Source organism: Castanea sativa, chromosome 11 (genome assembly GCF_040712315.1).
Source record: "Castanea sativa cultivar Marrone di Chiusa Pesio chromosome 11, ASM4071231v1".
In the NCBI taxonomy this organism is placed as follows: domain Eukaryota; kingdom Viridiplantae; phylum Streptophyta; class Magnoliopsida; order Fagales; family Fagaceae; genus Castanea; species Castanea sativa.
The window spans coordinates 25,733,229-25,749,287 of NC_134023.1; the positions used below are offsets into that span (position 1 = coordinate 25,733,229).

The 16,059-nt window shown below is 40.2% G+C and overlaps 1 protein-coding gene across 1 annotated transcript; it reads right to left on the reverse strand.

Moving 5' to 3' along the window:
* Positions 1-786: 786 nt before the first annotated feature.
* Positions 787-2,803, reverse strand: LOC142614622 (scarecrow-like protein 23). The gene has a single exon (XM_075787176.1). It carries the CDS (start codon positions 2,481-2,483, stop codon positions 1,182-1,184), a length of 1,302 nt encoding a protein of 433 aa, XP_075643291.1. The 5' UTR covers positions 2,484-2,803; the 3' UTR covers positions 787-1,181.
* Positions 2,804-16,059: the final 13,256 nt, after the last annotated feature.

Sequence of the window (16,059 nt, forward strand, 5' to 3'; positions counted from 1 at the left end):
TAAAAAAAAAAATTTGCCGAGTACCACACAGACATACTAGTGTGCTGATTTGATTATGGTTGCATAGACGATTAATTGATTCCACTTTAAGAAAGATTATTTTTGTCAATGCACGTGTAGTGTATGCCCTCATTTGACTTATAAGCCAAAAGTTGGGACATAGAATTGGAAAAAAGTAGCATATATCTCACCATCATTAGCAGAGCTTTCACATTTCACAGTTCATCCATCCTAGTGGCATGCAGATTCTCAATTACTTTCTCTTTTGACAATTTCTTTAAGGTCTCACCATCATTGATTTTTTTTAGATGCAACCAAAAAAAAAAAAAAAAATCTTAAATAAATGAAGTCATATTGTAAAAATAATCTCTATTTTGATAGCTTGGATTGATGATCATTAGTCGCCGGGGGGGGGGGGGGGGGGGGGGGAATTGGCTGCAACTAAAGAAAAAAGAAAAAACTTAAATAAATGAAGCCATATTGCCAAAGAGGATAAGGATCAAGTCATTATAAGAGCAATATCAATTTTCTATAAAACCATTCAGAAAGCCCATACCAATGATTGTGAAAATTAATTAAAAGGGTTTTACGTTCCTAAAGCCTCCAAAAAACCTGAGTCAAATCAACGACTTCCACTTAATTTATAGTATAGAAGGGTACACATGTCAAATATTCAAATAACTTAAACGATTACAAGTAGTGTTTTAAATTTCAATGGTTCCCATTTCAATTTAGTACCTATCCTTTCATTTCATTAAAAAAGAAAAAGAAGAAGAAGAAGAAGATGAATTGAATCCCTTGAGCTACTTCCTCCAAATAGAGAGTATCATTTTGCTTTAATTTTTGTTTGCGTTTACTCAAATACATAAGATAAGAACAAATTTAACTACATTTGTTTCCTTACAAAGAATTACAACAAAGTCTACTTCACTTGATGCTTCCATGTCCCAAATGTCCTAACAAAAGTGTATTTATTAAAGTACAAAAAAAAAAATCCTCAAACCCTTCCCTCTTACCCCTTACTTCAACAACATTAACATGTTCCAAAAAAAATTAGAAAAACATGATCCTATGCTCATCACCCCCACCCTGAACCCATGTTTTTATGCATCATCCTATTTCCATGGTTTCGGATCGATCCGAAATGAATTGGACTGAATCGAATCGAATCAAATCGAAATTCAATCAGACGGCTGCCAGGCAGAGGCAGTGAGCAAAGAAAGATCCTTCCAACCCAACTTCAAGCACCCATTCTCTTCCACCAAAGTATAACCCTTCCAAGGGAACATCCCAAGCAACAAGCTAGCTTGAGCAGCCGGGTTACCCGCAAGGGAAACGGGGCGAAACCCGACCCGACCCAACTCATTGCCCCACCTCTCAACTTTCTCTTCTCCAGTCCTGTTGGGCCCACCCACAGCCACAATGTTCCTAATCTCACACCCAAACAGTTGCTGCTCCACCATATGCCTCTCTACACTGTCCGCACCCAATCCATCCCCGCCAAGCGCGTCGAACAACGCGCTGTAATAATGCAAAGCATCCACAAACCTAGCTAAAAACCCACCCCCATGACTCAGATCCTGTTCGACGATCGTGATCAGTTTGGGCCTCAACAAAGTCAACAATCTCAACGCTCCTAAATCGCTCCCAGTAATATCGTACAAACAATGGTGCATCCAGTGAACCACTATAGCCTCGCCCTCACCCGGCCTCAGGCCGAGTTGACTCGGGTCCTTCAAATTTCCAATTTTGCCCTCCACCGGTTGAAACTCAAAAGGCAGACCCAATGACGTGGCAAAGTCGGCGAGTCTTTTCCCGGTCGAATCCAGTAACTCGGAGGAGGATCCGAACCCGGTGACCCGCATGGATCGGATCTTTTTATTCCGAGATGCGAGGATGTGGAACAATCCTGGCCATTGAAGCCCTTGCATTATATCCAAATCGATGACGTGGACGCGATCCTCGCCGTCCAATGCTTGGAAAATCGCTTGGTTCGCCGTGAAGTGAGAGAACTTGATTAACGGGCTGATTGAATTGTAGGATTGCAAGGCCGAGAAGATTTTCTGAGACTGAGTCAAAGTTAGGGTTTTCGAACTCAGTGGCGAGTAGACACCCAAGCACGAAGTGATCACGCGCGCTTGGAGCGCGTGAGCGAAGAACGCGCCTACTCTCTGCGGCGAAGAACCGTAGGGAGAGGAGAGCTCAGCGATTTCGGGGAGGAGATCGGTGGCGTCGTCGAGATTATCCACGGAGACGCACTCGGCGCACTGTAGAAGGAGACCTAAGAGTCTGAGCCCACTCGACTCGCTCTCGTCGCGGTGCAGTTCTTCGACGAGCGCTTTCTCGCCGGAAACGGAGGCCTCGTCGGAGAGATTTCTACGCTTTGTTGCTGTGGTGGTCTCGTCGCCAGAGCTGTCGTCGCGGTCCACGCGCTTCGGATTCATGGTAGATATTGGAGATTGCGGAACCAAGCTCTGAAGCATGATCGTTCGATCAGAGAGAAAGAGAATTTTAGAGATAGAGAAATGAGAGAGAGAGAATGAAGAATAAAAGAGGGAATAGGTTTAGGGGGGAAAGAGACAGAGGGAAGAGAGAAAGACAAGGGGAGTGAGAACAGAGGAGTTGCAGAGACAAAGAGAAAGAGAAAGAGAAAGAGAGAGAGAGAGAGGATGACGGTGCATTGTGTTGTGTCAGACTCTCTCTCTCTCTGAGAAAAATAAAAGGGATATGATATGAAAAGAGGAAAAAAAAATGATATGACCGTGTGACAGAGTGGAAAATTTTTTTGAGAGAAACATATGGAGACAAAAGGATAATAAATTATACTATACTGTCTTTGCTAAGGAGGAACCACTGTTTCTGAGATAAGATGAGATACCTAGGCACCAAATTATTATAAGTTCCGTTATACATTAATTATTCCTTTTAAAAAAATTACTATAAAAAAGAATTAATCACTCTTTCGTTTTTTATTTTTTATAAATTTTTTTTTAAAATTATTTACTAAAGAAATTTTAGCTAGATCATTTAGTAAAATTTTTTATAATTAAATAAAATATATGTGGTTCAATTTCGATACCATATATTAAAACTATCTTAAAAAAATAACATAAGGACACACAATATTAAAACCTAATTATTATTGGACATTCCAAATTGTTGTATAATTATAGATAAGGTAATGAATTTCCCGAGTCTTAATTAAAAATAATTGTGTACTACGGAAGGGCACAAAACTTTTGAACGATGCTCTTTGGGATCTTAGTAAGGAATATAATTTTGAGGACGTTTGTGGAAAGAGAAAAATGAAGAGGAAAAGTGCGTAAGAGAGGGATAATGGAGACAAGAATAAATTATTTAAAAAAGAAAAAAAAAAGTTTAAAAACTTTTTAGCTGAGAAAAGGAGGACTCATTCACTACTTGGGAGTTGGGAGTGGTGTCGTTTCGTTAAGTCAGTTTCTTTCTTTCTTTCTTTTTATTTTTTATTTTTTGGGTTTCCACAAACCTTTTATATATAGTTAAAAGTGTTATAAATTAAGGGGATAAAGCTTATTAAATAAATAAATTAATGGAGGTTCCATTCTTCGGATTCTTGGGATGTTGCTTTGGGATAAATTAATTAAGATGGGGAGGGGTTTTGTCTCTGTCTTTGTCTTTGCCTTTGGGATTTTGATTTCTCTTTCTCTTTTTTCTTTTTTAATGGTTTCATTATTTATATGTGTGATCAATGATCACGGTGCATGATTTTATTATTATCTCCCTTATTCTTTTAGGTGGTTGTACGAAAAAGTAGTTCATATGTCAATTGACCATGATTTTCAAGAATATAGACTAATTTAACAGGAGGATGCTCAGTCTTAATGTTTAATTTTTTTATAAAAAAAATAATGACGATATATGGCATCATTTTTCTTTCTAGAACATACTCTTGCTCAAGATGTAATTTCCATTTCAGTCTTCATATCCAAAAAAAAAATGATGATAGAACTTTTGCACTTCAATGGATACTTTTGAAGTTATAATTAAAGTTAAGAATATGTCTACGTACACAAAACTATGGTTGCTTTCAAGCCAATCTTACTCATCATTTATAGGGTAAATGTATTAAAAAAAATTGATAGAAGGGTAATATTTAAATTAATTCAATTACTGAAAATAACAACACTTTTAAATTTAAATAAAGATACATTTGTATAAATAGCTGGAAAACTGTGTTTTGAATTTGAAATAAGATTTTGTAAAAGAGTTATGCGGAGTTGTAGATGTAAAACAGAATTTTGGGTTTTAAGAACACTCTTTTAATATTCTAAATCGTCTAATTCAAATAAATTTTTTTCCCAATTATTGAATTATTGAAATTTTTCTTGAGAAGATTGAATTATTGAAATAAACAAACAAAAAACAATTAATTAATTATCCTGAAAAAATGGTTAAATATATGTGGGTTTTTTGTCACCCCTAGACTTCAACGTGAATGTTAATTTAGTTTTTGATTTTTCAAATTTTGAATTGAGCCTCTCAAAAAATAAAAAATAAAAATTGAACCAAACCATTAATTCTTTACATTATAATTGCGATAAATCAAGCTTTATATTTAATTTTTTTGGGGTTTAGAGTTGGTGAAGTCTTGTTAATGCATCAAACTCTTGTTGCTACGTTCTTCAACCTAGTTCGTGTTGTGAAATCAAGTTTACTTCTCACGTTAGTAAAGCGATTGATGATCGCCACTAGTACATTATTGGTCATGGCATGTCAATATGATTAATCAAGGCAGTAATTATTCAGTATTTAAAAGTATAATGACATGGTATTTTTGCTCTCACATAATAATAGGTTTTTACTAATTAAATTCATATTATAATTTATTAATAATGTGAGAGTAAGAATACCACTTTGTATTCCCACAACTACCTAATTAATTTTTTTAAAAAAAAGAGATAGCATGAAAGAACAAACTCCTTATATACATATATATAACCGAAACATCTAAAACCCTTACAATTTTTAACGTTAGCACAATATTTATTATTTAAATAAAATTATTTTTGTTTAGTCCAAACTTAACAAAGAGTGAAACTCTATCTCTTGGACAAATCCAACTTAAACTCAAACTCATCATTTAAAAAAAAAGTTTTATTTTTGTTTAATTCAAACTTATCAAGGAATAAAACTCTATCTCTCTAACAAATCCAACTTAAACTCAAATGTTAATAATTTTTCTTTAATATTTTTTGATTTTTTAGAAGTTTTAATATCTGAATTTTTGAGTTATTTTTTTGCAGTATTTAAAATTGTCTGACAAATTTTTTGTAAGCCATTGCATGTTCAAGCAATGACTTATTCATTAATTTGTAACACAAATTGAAATTATACAATAGAAAATCATGCGATGATGTCGTTTCTTAATCAATTTAAGATTTTATAAAATTATTTTAGCCTACCTCATAAATAGGTAAGTTCCCATACATAGCCTGAGTTGGCGACTAGTCTATATATAAAACCGAAACCTCTGAAACCCTCATAATTTTCCATGTCAACACAATATTTAAATAAAATTATTATTCTATTTATATAAAACTATTTTTGTTTAGTCCAAACTTAATAAGGAGTAAAACTCTAGGTTAATAATCAAAGTTAAGAGAGACACACTTTTAGGACTCTTCTCTTCCTATCTCAAAACCCTAGTAATTATCTCAGCGGCTTAACACTCTCTAATGGTGATTAGCCTAATCAGTTGTCTTGTATGCAATGTTCTTCCTCCACAAAACATGGCACACTAAAAGATTAACAGAGGGAGAAACTACTTAGATAAAAGTCACTGTTTGAGCGAGCTATTCGGCTATTGTGGCAGCAAAGAATCGTGAGAATGTCAGGTTCCCTTCCTATTCCTTATTTAACTTTTATGCTTTCAATTTGGTTGGGAAGATACTTGAAGCTTTCTATAAAGAATATATTATGAACTACTTGGCTTCATAACAAAACATAGATTCGGTATTTAGTGTGAGAGGTTTAGAGTTTAGACTTTAGAAGTTTAGAGAGACAGTGACGAGGAGTGGGGCCTCACGAGCTAATAATTTCTTGGTGATTTTTTTTTTTTTATGAATTTCTCTTTATATTTTCTTTTTCTTGCCTAAGTTTAGTATGTAATTGTAAATAGTTTGATAAACAAAATATAAGCTTTACATATATAACATATTGTAGGGATTTAGGTTGGTAATGTGTTATTTAAGCTTCAAATGATAGCTAATTCTATTTCTGTAAGTGCACAATTTGTACTCGGACCCAAACGAGTGATGGGTTTGGGCCTAAAGAACCTTAGACAATGAAATTTGTAAAGTATGAGTTTGAAACCTAGGTTAGGGATATTGGGGAACTGATAAACAGGCTAGAAGGCCACAATTTACACAAATAATAGATAAATATGATAAAAAAAACTCTTCTCGAACGTAAGCCGATGACTACTTGTATGGTTTTTCTTTCTCTAAGCAAAAGATTACAATTTTCTAGTTTCCAAAAGAGGTCTCATCTCTTCTTTCCTCTCTCGTCTTCTTATAACCTTCTTCTTCTTTCCTGTTTCATCCACGTGTAACACAAATTTTCCTCTTAGATACTTCTCCCATCCACCACCTTCTTAAAGTTTTCAAATAATAGCTGGAAGGCTGAATATTACTATTCAGAAGTCATTTTTCTATTAATGCAGCCAGAGAGGTAGATGCAGGGCTTTTAATGCGGTGGTTGCAGTTTTTTCCTCAAATATTTCTCATTCGTTTCTCCTTCTAACGAGTGTTTGGAACACGTCTTTACCCAATAGATCTTCCAGAATTCTGTCTCTAAATCCTTTAGCACATTCTATGGCCTTTACTGGGCCCGTCCGAGGAGATACTCCTCCTCGGACAACTCCTCTGCCTCTAGTAGCGCGGACTGGCCTGTGGGCCTCGAAAACTCTGATTGAAAAAACTTATACCGATTAACCAGGCCCAAGGCCCAAATGTGTATTTAAGCATTTTTACCCCCCACAATAGTCTCTCAAAACTTCATTTTTTTCCCCCATCTGAGGAGAGAAATGGAGTTTTGAACCAACAGCGCACCCTCCACACACTTTGCAAACTACCACACATGTAGGGGTCCTTTCATTCCTTTAAAACTGTCCCTAACGCTTCGAAACCTAGAACACTTGCATTAATGACTGCAAGTTACGTCTTGTTCTCCACGTTCAACGGTGAGATCTGCATCCAACGGTCCGAGTTCGCTCTAAAAATTTGGGCGGGATAATTATGATTTGAGGCCGCCTCCCACACGCCAAAACGCCTAGGAAACCGTATCTCCATCCATCTTTTCAGGAATCAATCAAGTCTAAGAGTTACTCACTCTCTTTTCTGTCAAGAAACTCGTGAAGAATCGCCTAACTATTTTCCGTAAGTTCTCAACTTCCTTTACTCATTTCTTCTCGGCTTCTGTCCTCGGCCAACAACTAGACCCCTCCCCTTCTCTAAACTTTCATTCTCACTCCTACCAAATGGGTAGATTTAAGTGTTTAGTAGATACCGACGCCGGTATGGAGGATTTTCGAGCCAAATACCATATTCCTCAAGACGTAGGCTTGAGATATTGCCCAGTAGAACCCATAGGTAACGTTAGAAGAGAGGGAGAAGTTATCATCCCCATCATCGCGTTCCTAGAAGGTGGGATGACCCTTCCCATGAGAAACGTAACCAGCGAATACCTATGTAATCATAGGTTATGCCTAGATCAATGCACACCAAATGTATTTAGAGTCTTAGGTTGTGTTAACGCTTTAAATGAACAAATGGGTCTAAATCTCACATAGCATGACGTCGTTTACATGTATGAGTGCCATAAACTTAAAAGCGTAGGATACTACCTTAAATCCAGATCTAGCATTGTTAGGCTCATATCCTGTCTTCCCAAATCCAATTAAGGCATGAAAGACGACTATCTTATCACCTCGGGAAACTGGTTTGACGGCCCTCATTGCCGAGTCGAATAGGGAGACCCAGGTGTGACTCCATAGGAGTTAGATTCCCTGACCTGTGACTTAGTCCCATTAACTTTACATTTTTTGGTTACATTGCATATTACTACACCTTTCTTTGATATTTATTGTTGATTTAACCATACTCGTCTCCTTGGATGTTTTCCACAGATAAACAACACATATGGCCGCGTCTAAGTCTTTGCAGCGTCGCAGACCTCAATCGCATTCTTCAATCCGAAGTCTTTGTTAGCGAGGACCTACAAGTGAGAGCAGCCCACTTGATATTAGGATACGATCCTTTATCAGATGACTTCCAAGAGATTGACAACGCGATCATCGTAGGAGACAAAAGATGCAGAAGGATAGATATTTCACGACGAGGCTTCCTTTTTGACCACGACCTCCCAGATGACCCCTCCATCATCCTATACTCTCACCCCATCGTAGCAATTCCTCTCTCGGCACATTCCCAAACAACAGCCATCCGAGAAGAACTTGTGTCCTCGCAACAATCGTTGGACGAGGAGATTGACCAGTTTCGCCTTGAAGAAGCTGAGAGACCTCGAGAGGATCAACTCGTCATCCTCTCGAACGAAGAGCACGTGCCTGCAGAAACTTCTGGCATAAAAGGTTTAATAATAGCACAACCCGACTCTAGCTCTGAAGAAGAAGACATGTCTACTCTTAAGAAGTTGATGTCAAAGAGGGGCACGGAAGCCTCTAAAAAGGACACAGGTGAGTCATAGATCCCTCCCCCTCTGCCAACACCCCCTCCTCCAATCCTAAGAGGAAAAATGAGGCCGAGGAGGCAGAAATGGAGAGGCAGAAGAAACTAAAGCAGCAACAACAACACCCAAAAGTAAGTAAAGGTAAGGGACGTGCCTCTTCGATAGAGAGTGGGGAGAACCGTGACCTGGTTGAGGTACGCCGTACATAGGCGAACTGGACTCCCGAACTGAAGCTAGATGGGGCCCCCATCTCCTGCCAATCTAGCATCAAGGTGTTCCAACAAGGACACGCTCATCACCTGGCTAAGGCTTTGGAACGACCTCTTCTCCTACCAAAGGACATGGATGCCCTAGATAAGATGACCCAACCACATCTTTCTCTCTCTCTCAAAAGGGACTTGGCTTTGGTGAGTGTCTCATGTTTACCCCCACCTTACTGCTTTCACTACACTTTAACGAAAAAATTGTTCACATGTACTTTGATTTTTGCTTTAACAATAATGCATCTATTTTAATACTTTAATGCAGGCCATTCAAGAAGTCTTTGCTGCAGAAAAGTGGGTGGAAGACTCTCGAAAGAAAGCTGCAGCTAAACTTGAGGTCAGACAGGAGACCGAGAAGTCCTTAGGCCAAGCCCTTGCGGAGAACGAGAACCTAATCAAGCAGCTGACAGAGGAGAAGAGGGAGAAAGATGGTGCTGAGGCTAGCCTAAAAACGATGAGAACTCAGGTGGAGGGGCAATGCAAACTTTTGCGTCAGAAGGGCGAGGACTTGTCCAAAGCCCAACAAGAAAACTCCGACCTGAAGAAGGAGCTTGCTCAAATGAGGGAAGAGGCTCGTACCCTCAAGGAAAGCATGGAGGCTGCGAAGAAGGCTACTTACAAAGAAGGCATTGAGGTGACAAAAAATCAACTGACAGAGGAGTTCACTGAGCTATGTTGGGAGTACTGCCAACAAGTGTGGGCGGAAGCTTTAAATGTGGCAGGGATTCCCACAACTTCCGAGTTGAGGAAGCCTGAGAACATTTGGCTTCCTCAGGACATCCAAGTGCTCGAAAAGCTTCCTCCTATCACACCTACCCCTGAGACAGTGCCTTCAACGCATCCATCGATGATTCCATTGCCCATTCCAACTCCTAAAGAACCTACTGGTTCTGACAAAGAGAAGGAACAAGGTGACGAAGTTGAGAAGCCTCCGAGCAAGATTGCCGAGCCCAATGTTCCTCCACTAGTGGCCAAAGATAAAGGGAAACAAGTTCATTCCTCGTTTGAAGCAGAGCTAAAACAAACAGAGGAGGACATCAAAGCAAAGGGGCTGTCAGCACATCCAAGCAGGACTCCCCTACCAAGGCTTAAGGCTTAGGCCACTTAGGACCCCTTTTCCTTACGTGATAAGTTTTTTGTATTTAGGACTTTCATTTTAACCTTTTTATTTCAAAATTTTATTTACAATGTATCCATTGACAAAAATTAATGAGAAATTTGAAAGGTTTGATCTTCAACGGGCTTTCAACGTTCAGTACAACAATACTACTTCGCTTCTCCTTAGCTCAAAATTACATGAGGGGAACAATTAACTCCACCCCCTTAATACATAGTAAAGTCTTTACAACATTTCGATTAACAGTAACTTCAAATAAAAGTACATATACTTAGTATATATATATGTAAATTATGCCTTAAAACCATAATATATGTAATACAACAATACCCAATCTAAAATTTAATTTAGCATTTAGTTTGGGGCATAAAGCAATCCATCAAACTTATTGTGACTCATCAACACATCAACACTCATGCGGTACGGTTTTTGCTAATTTCCCCAAAGTAGAGAGTCTGAGGACCCAACATAACTAAGGTTCTATTTAACAATCAATAGGATATCAATTTTCACAAGGTATGTGGTTCGAGAACCATGCATGACCAAGTTTCTATTTGACATTTAGCAATAGCGAATTGAAATGTTAATTTTCCTAAAGTAGAAGGTCCGAGGACCCGACATAACTAAGGTTCTGTTTAACAATCAATAAGATATCAATTTTCACGAGGTATGTGGTTCGAGGACCATGCATGACCAAGTTTCTGTTTGATATTTAGCAATAGCGAATTGAAATGTTAATTTCCCCAAAGTAGAAGGTCCGAGGACTCGACATAACTAAGGTTCTATTTAACAATCAATAAGATATCAATTTCCACGAGGTATGTGGTCCGAGAACCATACATGACCAAGTTTCTATTTGATATTTATGAGTAGCGAATTGAAATGTTAATTTTTCCAAAGCAGAAGGTTCGAGGATTTGACATAACTAAGGTTCTATTTAACAATCAATAAGATATCAATTTCCACGAAGTATGTGGTCTGAGGACCATGCATGACCAAGTTTCTGTTTGATATTTAACAATAAGTAAATCGAACTGCATAATCATAATTTGAACAACGAACGAAAAAAGTGTTTTTTATTAATAATAATACCTTCGTAGGTTATTTACATTCCAAGAGTATTGTAAAAATTTTTCATCTAGATCAGTTAAGCGATATGACCCTATGCTCGCTACAGAAATGATCGGTATGGTCCTTCCCAATTTGGTACTAGCTTTCCCCACGCTGGATTTTTGGAAGTACCCATGACTTTCCTCAACACCAAATCCCCAGGCACTAGTGGCGTTAGTTTCACATGAGCATCATATCCTCGTTTGAGCTTCTGCTGATAATAAGCCATTTGGACCATGGCGGCCTCTCACCGTTTCTCAACCAGATCCAAGCTTCTTTCCAGGAGGCCATCGTTATTTCCAGGGCTGAAAGAACTCATCCTTAATGTGGGAAACCCAGATTCCAAAGGTATCACCGCCTTGGCCCTGTAAGTCATGGAGAATGGTATTTCTCCAGTGGATCTTCGCGGTGTAGTCCAATATGTCCACAAAACGTGTGGAAATTCCTCTACCCATCTACCCTTTGCATCATCCAACCTCTTCTTAAGTCCACTGACTATAACTTTGTTAACGGCCTCGGCTTGCCCATTTTCCTGAGGATAAGCGGGAGTGGAGTATCTATTTGTGATGCTCAAGTCATTACAATATTTCCTAAAAGCTTTACTATCAAATTGCACGCCATTATCTTAAATAAGTGTGTGAGGTACCCCAAATCTAGTGATAATGTTCTTCCAGATAAATTTATTGGAGTCCACATCCCTAATATTTGATAGAGGCTCAGCTTCGACCCATTTGATGAAGTAATCAGTTCCCACGAGTAGCCACCTGTTGTTTCCCACAGCCTTCGAAAAAGGCCCAACTATATCTAGTCCCCATTGAGCGAATGGCCAAGGACTAGACAAAGGATTAAGGACACCACCAGGCTGATGAATATTGGGAGCAAACTTTTGGCATTGGTCACAATTTCTTGCGTAGCCCTGAGCTTTTCTCTGCATATTGGGCCACCAATATCCCTGAGTTAGAGCTCTATGGGCTAAGGATCTCCCCCCAGTATGGCTTCCACAAATTTCCTCGTACAATTCTTCCAAAAGTGCCTTTGTTGCTTCAAGATGTACACATAGCAAGTATGGTCTGGAAAAGAAGCGTTTATACAACTTCTGATCCTCGGACAACTAGAATCGAGGTGCCTTTCGATGAATTTTATCTGCTTCAGACTTTTCCTTGGGCAGAACATCACTTTTTAGGAAAAGAAACCACGGGGTCCATCCAGCTAGGTCTGGGCCTTATCAGATGGATATGGACGACACTTGTGGTGGTTAAAGTCAGTTTCAACAAGTCTTCGACGATGATGATTCTCTTGTGTAGATATTTTCCTTATTAATGTTCTTTCTCTCTCTTAGATCAATGTTGATGAAGGACAAAGGGTGATGGTTTGGGTTATTAACGATGACCTAGGTTTGAGATAGTGGTGGATAGGTTTTCAATGATAGTAATTTTGAATTTTCGAGTGGTGTTAATGTGGGTTTTTTAGCGGCAATGATTTGGGTTTTCAACTGGCAATGATTTTGGGCTTTATGTGGACTTCGAGGTTATTTGAAGTAGGAGCGGCAATTTGTGTTTGTGTGTCATGTCAACTCATGAATATTACCATATGGGTCAAAACTAACCAGACATGTTTATTAAACAAGTCAAGATTCCTTAACCCTAACATGACCAATTTATTAAACAAGTCAGTCGTGTTAACCTGTTTATTAGATTTTATCAAAGTGAAATTATGAAAAAACAAACAAATAAATATTTTTAATATGAAATTTAGAACTAACGAGTAGCTACTGTGGGGCGTAAAAGGACCCAGATGGGCATTTGGGCCCTTGGGTTCTAGCAAGGAGGGCCAATCTGTTCTTGGGCTAAGAACTTGTTAGTACTGCGGATTGGCCCATATGCCAAGGGTCCGAGGACACATCCGAGGGTGAGTTTCTCCTCGGACAGACCCAAGAAAACTCGTAAATTCAGTACGAAGGCCAAGGCAGAATTCTGGAAAGACTGTTGGTTAAAAGGGGGAAACCCTGAACCTTCTAGATACATCGGTGTTTGAGAAACACCAAGAGCAAAGGTTGCCACCTCCACATTAAAGACTCTGCATCTACCTCCCTGGCCGCATTAATGGGGAGTGACCCCTGAACAGTAAGGCTGAAACTTTTGGTCACTATTCAAAGGCACTAAGGGAAGAAATATCTCAGGGGGAGGGGGTTTGAGCAAACACGTGGATAAAGTATCAGAAAATGAAGTATTTAAAGGGGGGTGTTTGTAACTAGAAAGAAAAAGGGGGAACCTTTGAGAAAGAAAGAGAAATAATACAGAGGTAATCCTCGGCTTACGTCCGAGGAGGTCTATTTGCAATCATCGTTTGTTATCTACAAGTGTTTGTAACTCTTAGCCTGTTATCAAGTTCTCAGTACCTCTAACCTAGATTTCAAGCCCACACTCTACAAATTTCATTGTTTAAGGCTCATTGGGCCTGAGCCCGTAGTTGTCTTTGGGTCCAGACGCAATTGTGCACTTACAATTGACACCGTCTGTGGGAATCTAGTCCAAAAGGAGCTGGGATACTATGGCAGGCCTAGGCTCACATCATGCAGAGTCTCAAGGATCACAACCGGAAGATCTTTTCGAGCGTCTGGAGCGTCAAAGGGATCATGAGGGAAGTGTCCATACAGAATACCCTAGGGCTAGCCATACTCATGGCGGGGGTAGCACCACCCAAGAGGATGGTGCTAAAGCCATGCAGAAGGAGATTAGTCGTTTGAAAAGAAAGCTGCGCTGCGCCAGACGTAGGCCTTCACCGTCCTCATCTAATCCTTCTTCAGTGGAGGTCTGGGGAGGTAGTTATAACTTGAGGTCATGCTCACCCCCCAGTGCAATGTCCTTTTGTGAGAGGACGATCCGCCGGCTCGCAGACGCAAGAAACTTCCTTCTAGGGGCTTGGGGAACGATGCTATGAGTTGGGTGTTGTACCAACTCTCCAAATCTCCATTTTCATTGAGTATTGAAAAGGGGAGGCTTCCCAAGAGGTTTACCCAGCCCACCTTTACCATTTACAATGGCCGGACTGATCCGGTGGAGCACGTGAGTCACTTTAACCAGAGGATGGCGGTTCACTCTCATAATAAGACCCTGATGTGTAAAGTTTTCCCCTCTAGCTTGGGACATGTTGCTATGAGGTGGTTCAACGGCCTTAAATCGGGGTCTGTAGGTTCGTTCGGGGAGCTTACTAGAGCATTCGCTTCGCGGTTTATTACGTGTAGCAGAGTACCTCGGCCATTGGACTCGCTGCTATCCATGACCATGAGGGAAGGGGAGACATTGAAAGCATACTCTGACCGGTACTAGGAGATGTTTAATAAGATAGATGGTGATTTTGATGAGGTGGCACTCAATACCTTTAAGGTAGGTCTTCCTACTAATCATGATTTGAGGAAATCCTTGACCAAAAAGCCCGTCCGTAGCGTACGTCGCCTCATGGATCGTATTGATGAATACAAAAGGGTAGAGGAAGACCAGCAGCAAGGAAAGGGTAAGGAGAAGGTTATCCCTCAGGAGAGAAGGGATTTCAGCTCGGACAGATACCACAACAACAAGTTGAGGAGAGATTACGTTGGTTAGTCCGGCTCGGCAGCACCTCAGGCCGTGAACACTGTATTCCGAGAACCAGTACACCAATTACTGGAGAAAGTTGGTAAGGAGCCCTTCTTCAGGTGGCCTAGTAAGATGGCAGGAGACCCTGCGAAGAGGAATCAGAACCTCTTTTGTCAGTACCATCAGGACGTGGGCCATACTACCGAGAACTGTCGGACCCTTTGGAACCACTTGGAGCAGTTTGTCAGTGAAGGAAAACTGAAGCAGCACCTGTGTCAACCTAATGGGCAGGGCAGTCAATCTGGCTCAAACAATCAGAAGAATAATCCATCTCGGCCGGCATTGGGAAAAATTAACATTATCTTTGTTGCACCCGGCAGGACCGGCTCAGGTCCCACTAGGGTGATGGCGGTTTCCCATTCTCAGGCCGAAGAGGCAAGCTCCAGGCCGAAAAGGCAAGCTCCAAGCCGAAGAGGTTGAAGGTGAATTTACCTGTCTTGGGATTTTTGGAGGAGGATAAGGTTGGTACCATTCAACCCCATGACGATGCTCTTATGGTCACTCTCAGGATAGGGAATTATGATGTAAAGAGGGTGATGATTGATCAGGGCAGCGGTGCAGATATCATGTGCCATGATTTATTTAAGGGGCTGAGGTTGAAGCTGGAAGATCTTACACCTTATGACTCGCCACTCATAAGCTTTGAAGGAAAGGCTGTTGTGCCAAAGGGACATATTCGTTTGCCCGTTCAATCCGGCTCAGAAACGGTTGAGGTGGATTTCATTGTGGTTGACGCGGATTTCATTGTGGTTGACGCGTACTCCCCATATACAGCCATCCTCGCCAGGCCATGGCTGCACGCTCTAGGAGCCGTCTCCTCTACCTTGCATGTTAAGGTTAAGTTCCCCTCTGGAGAATATGTTGAAGAGATCCTCGACAGCCAATCGGTGGCCAGGCAATGCATATCGGCCGTAGTGCTTCATCAGACCGAAGCCAAGTCATCAGCTTTGTTCGTCCAAGACTCATAGCAATTAACTGCTCCGGATGCACTTGGAGTGGTGACAGGAGAGGAGGCAATTTGTGAGGAGTTAGAGAAGTTTTTGATAGCGGATGACCTAGAGAGGTTCTTCCAAGTCGGCATACGTTTTCCGCACCAGGAGAAGATGGAGTTGTTGGAATTTCTGAAAGGTAATATTGATGTTTTTGCGTGGGATCCTTATGAGGCTCCGGGCATAGATCCGAGCTTCATTTGTCATCATTTAAATGTCAA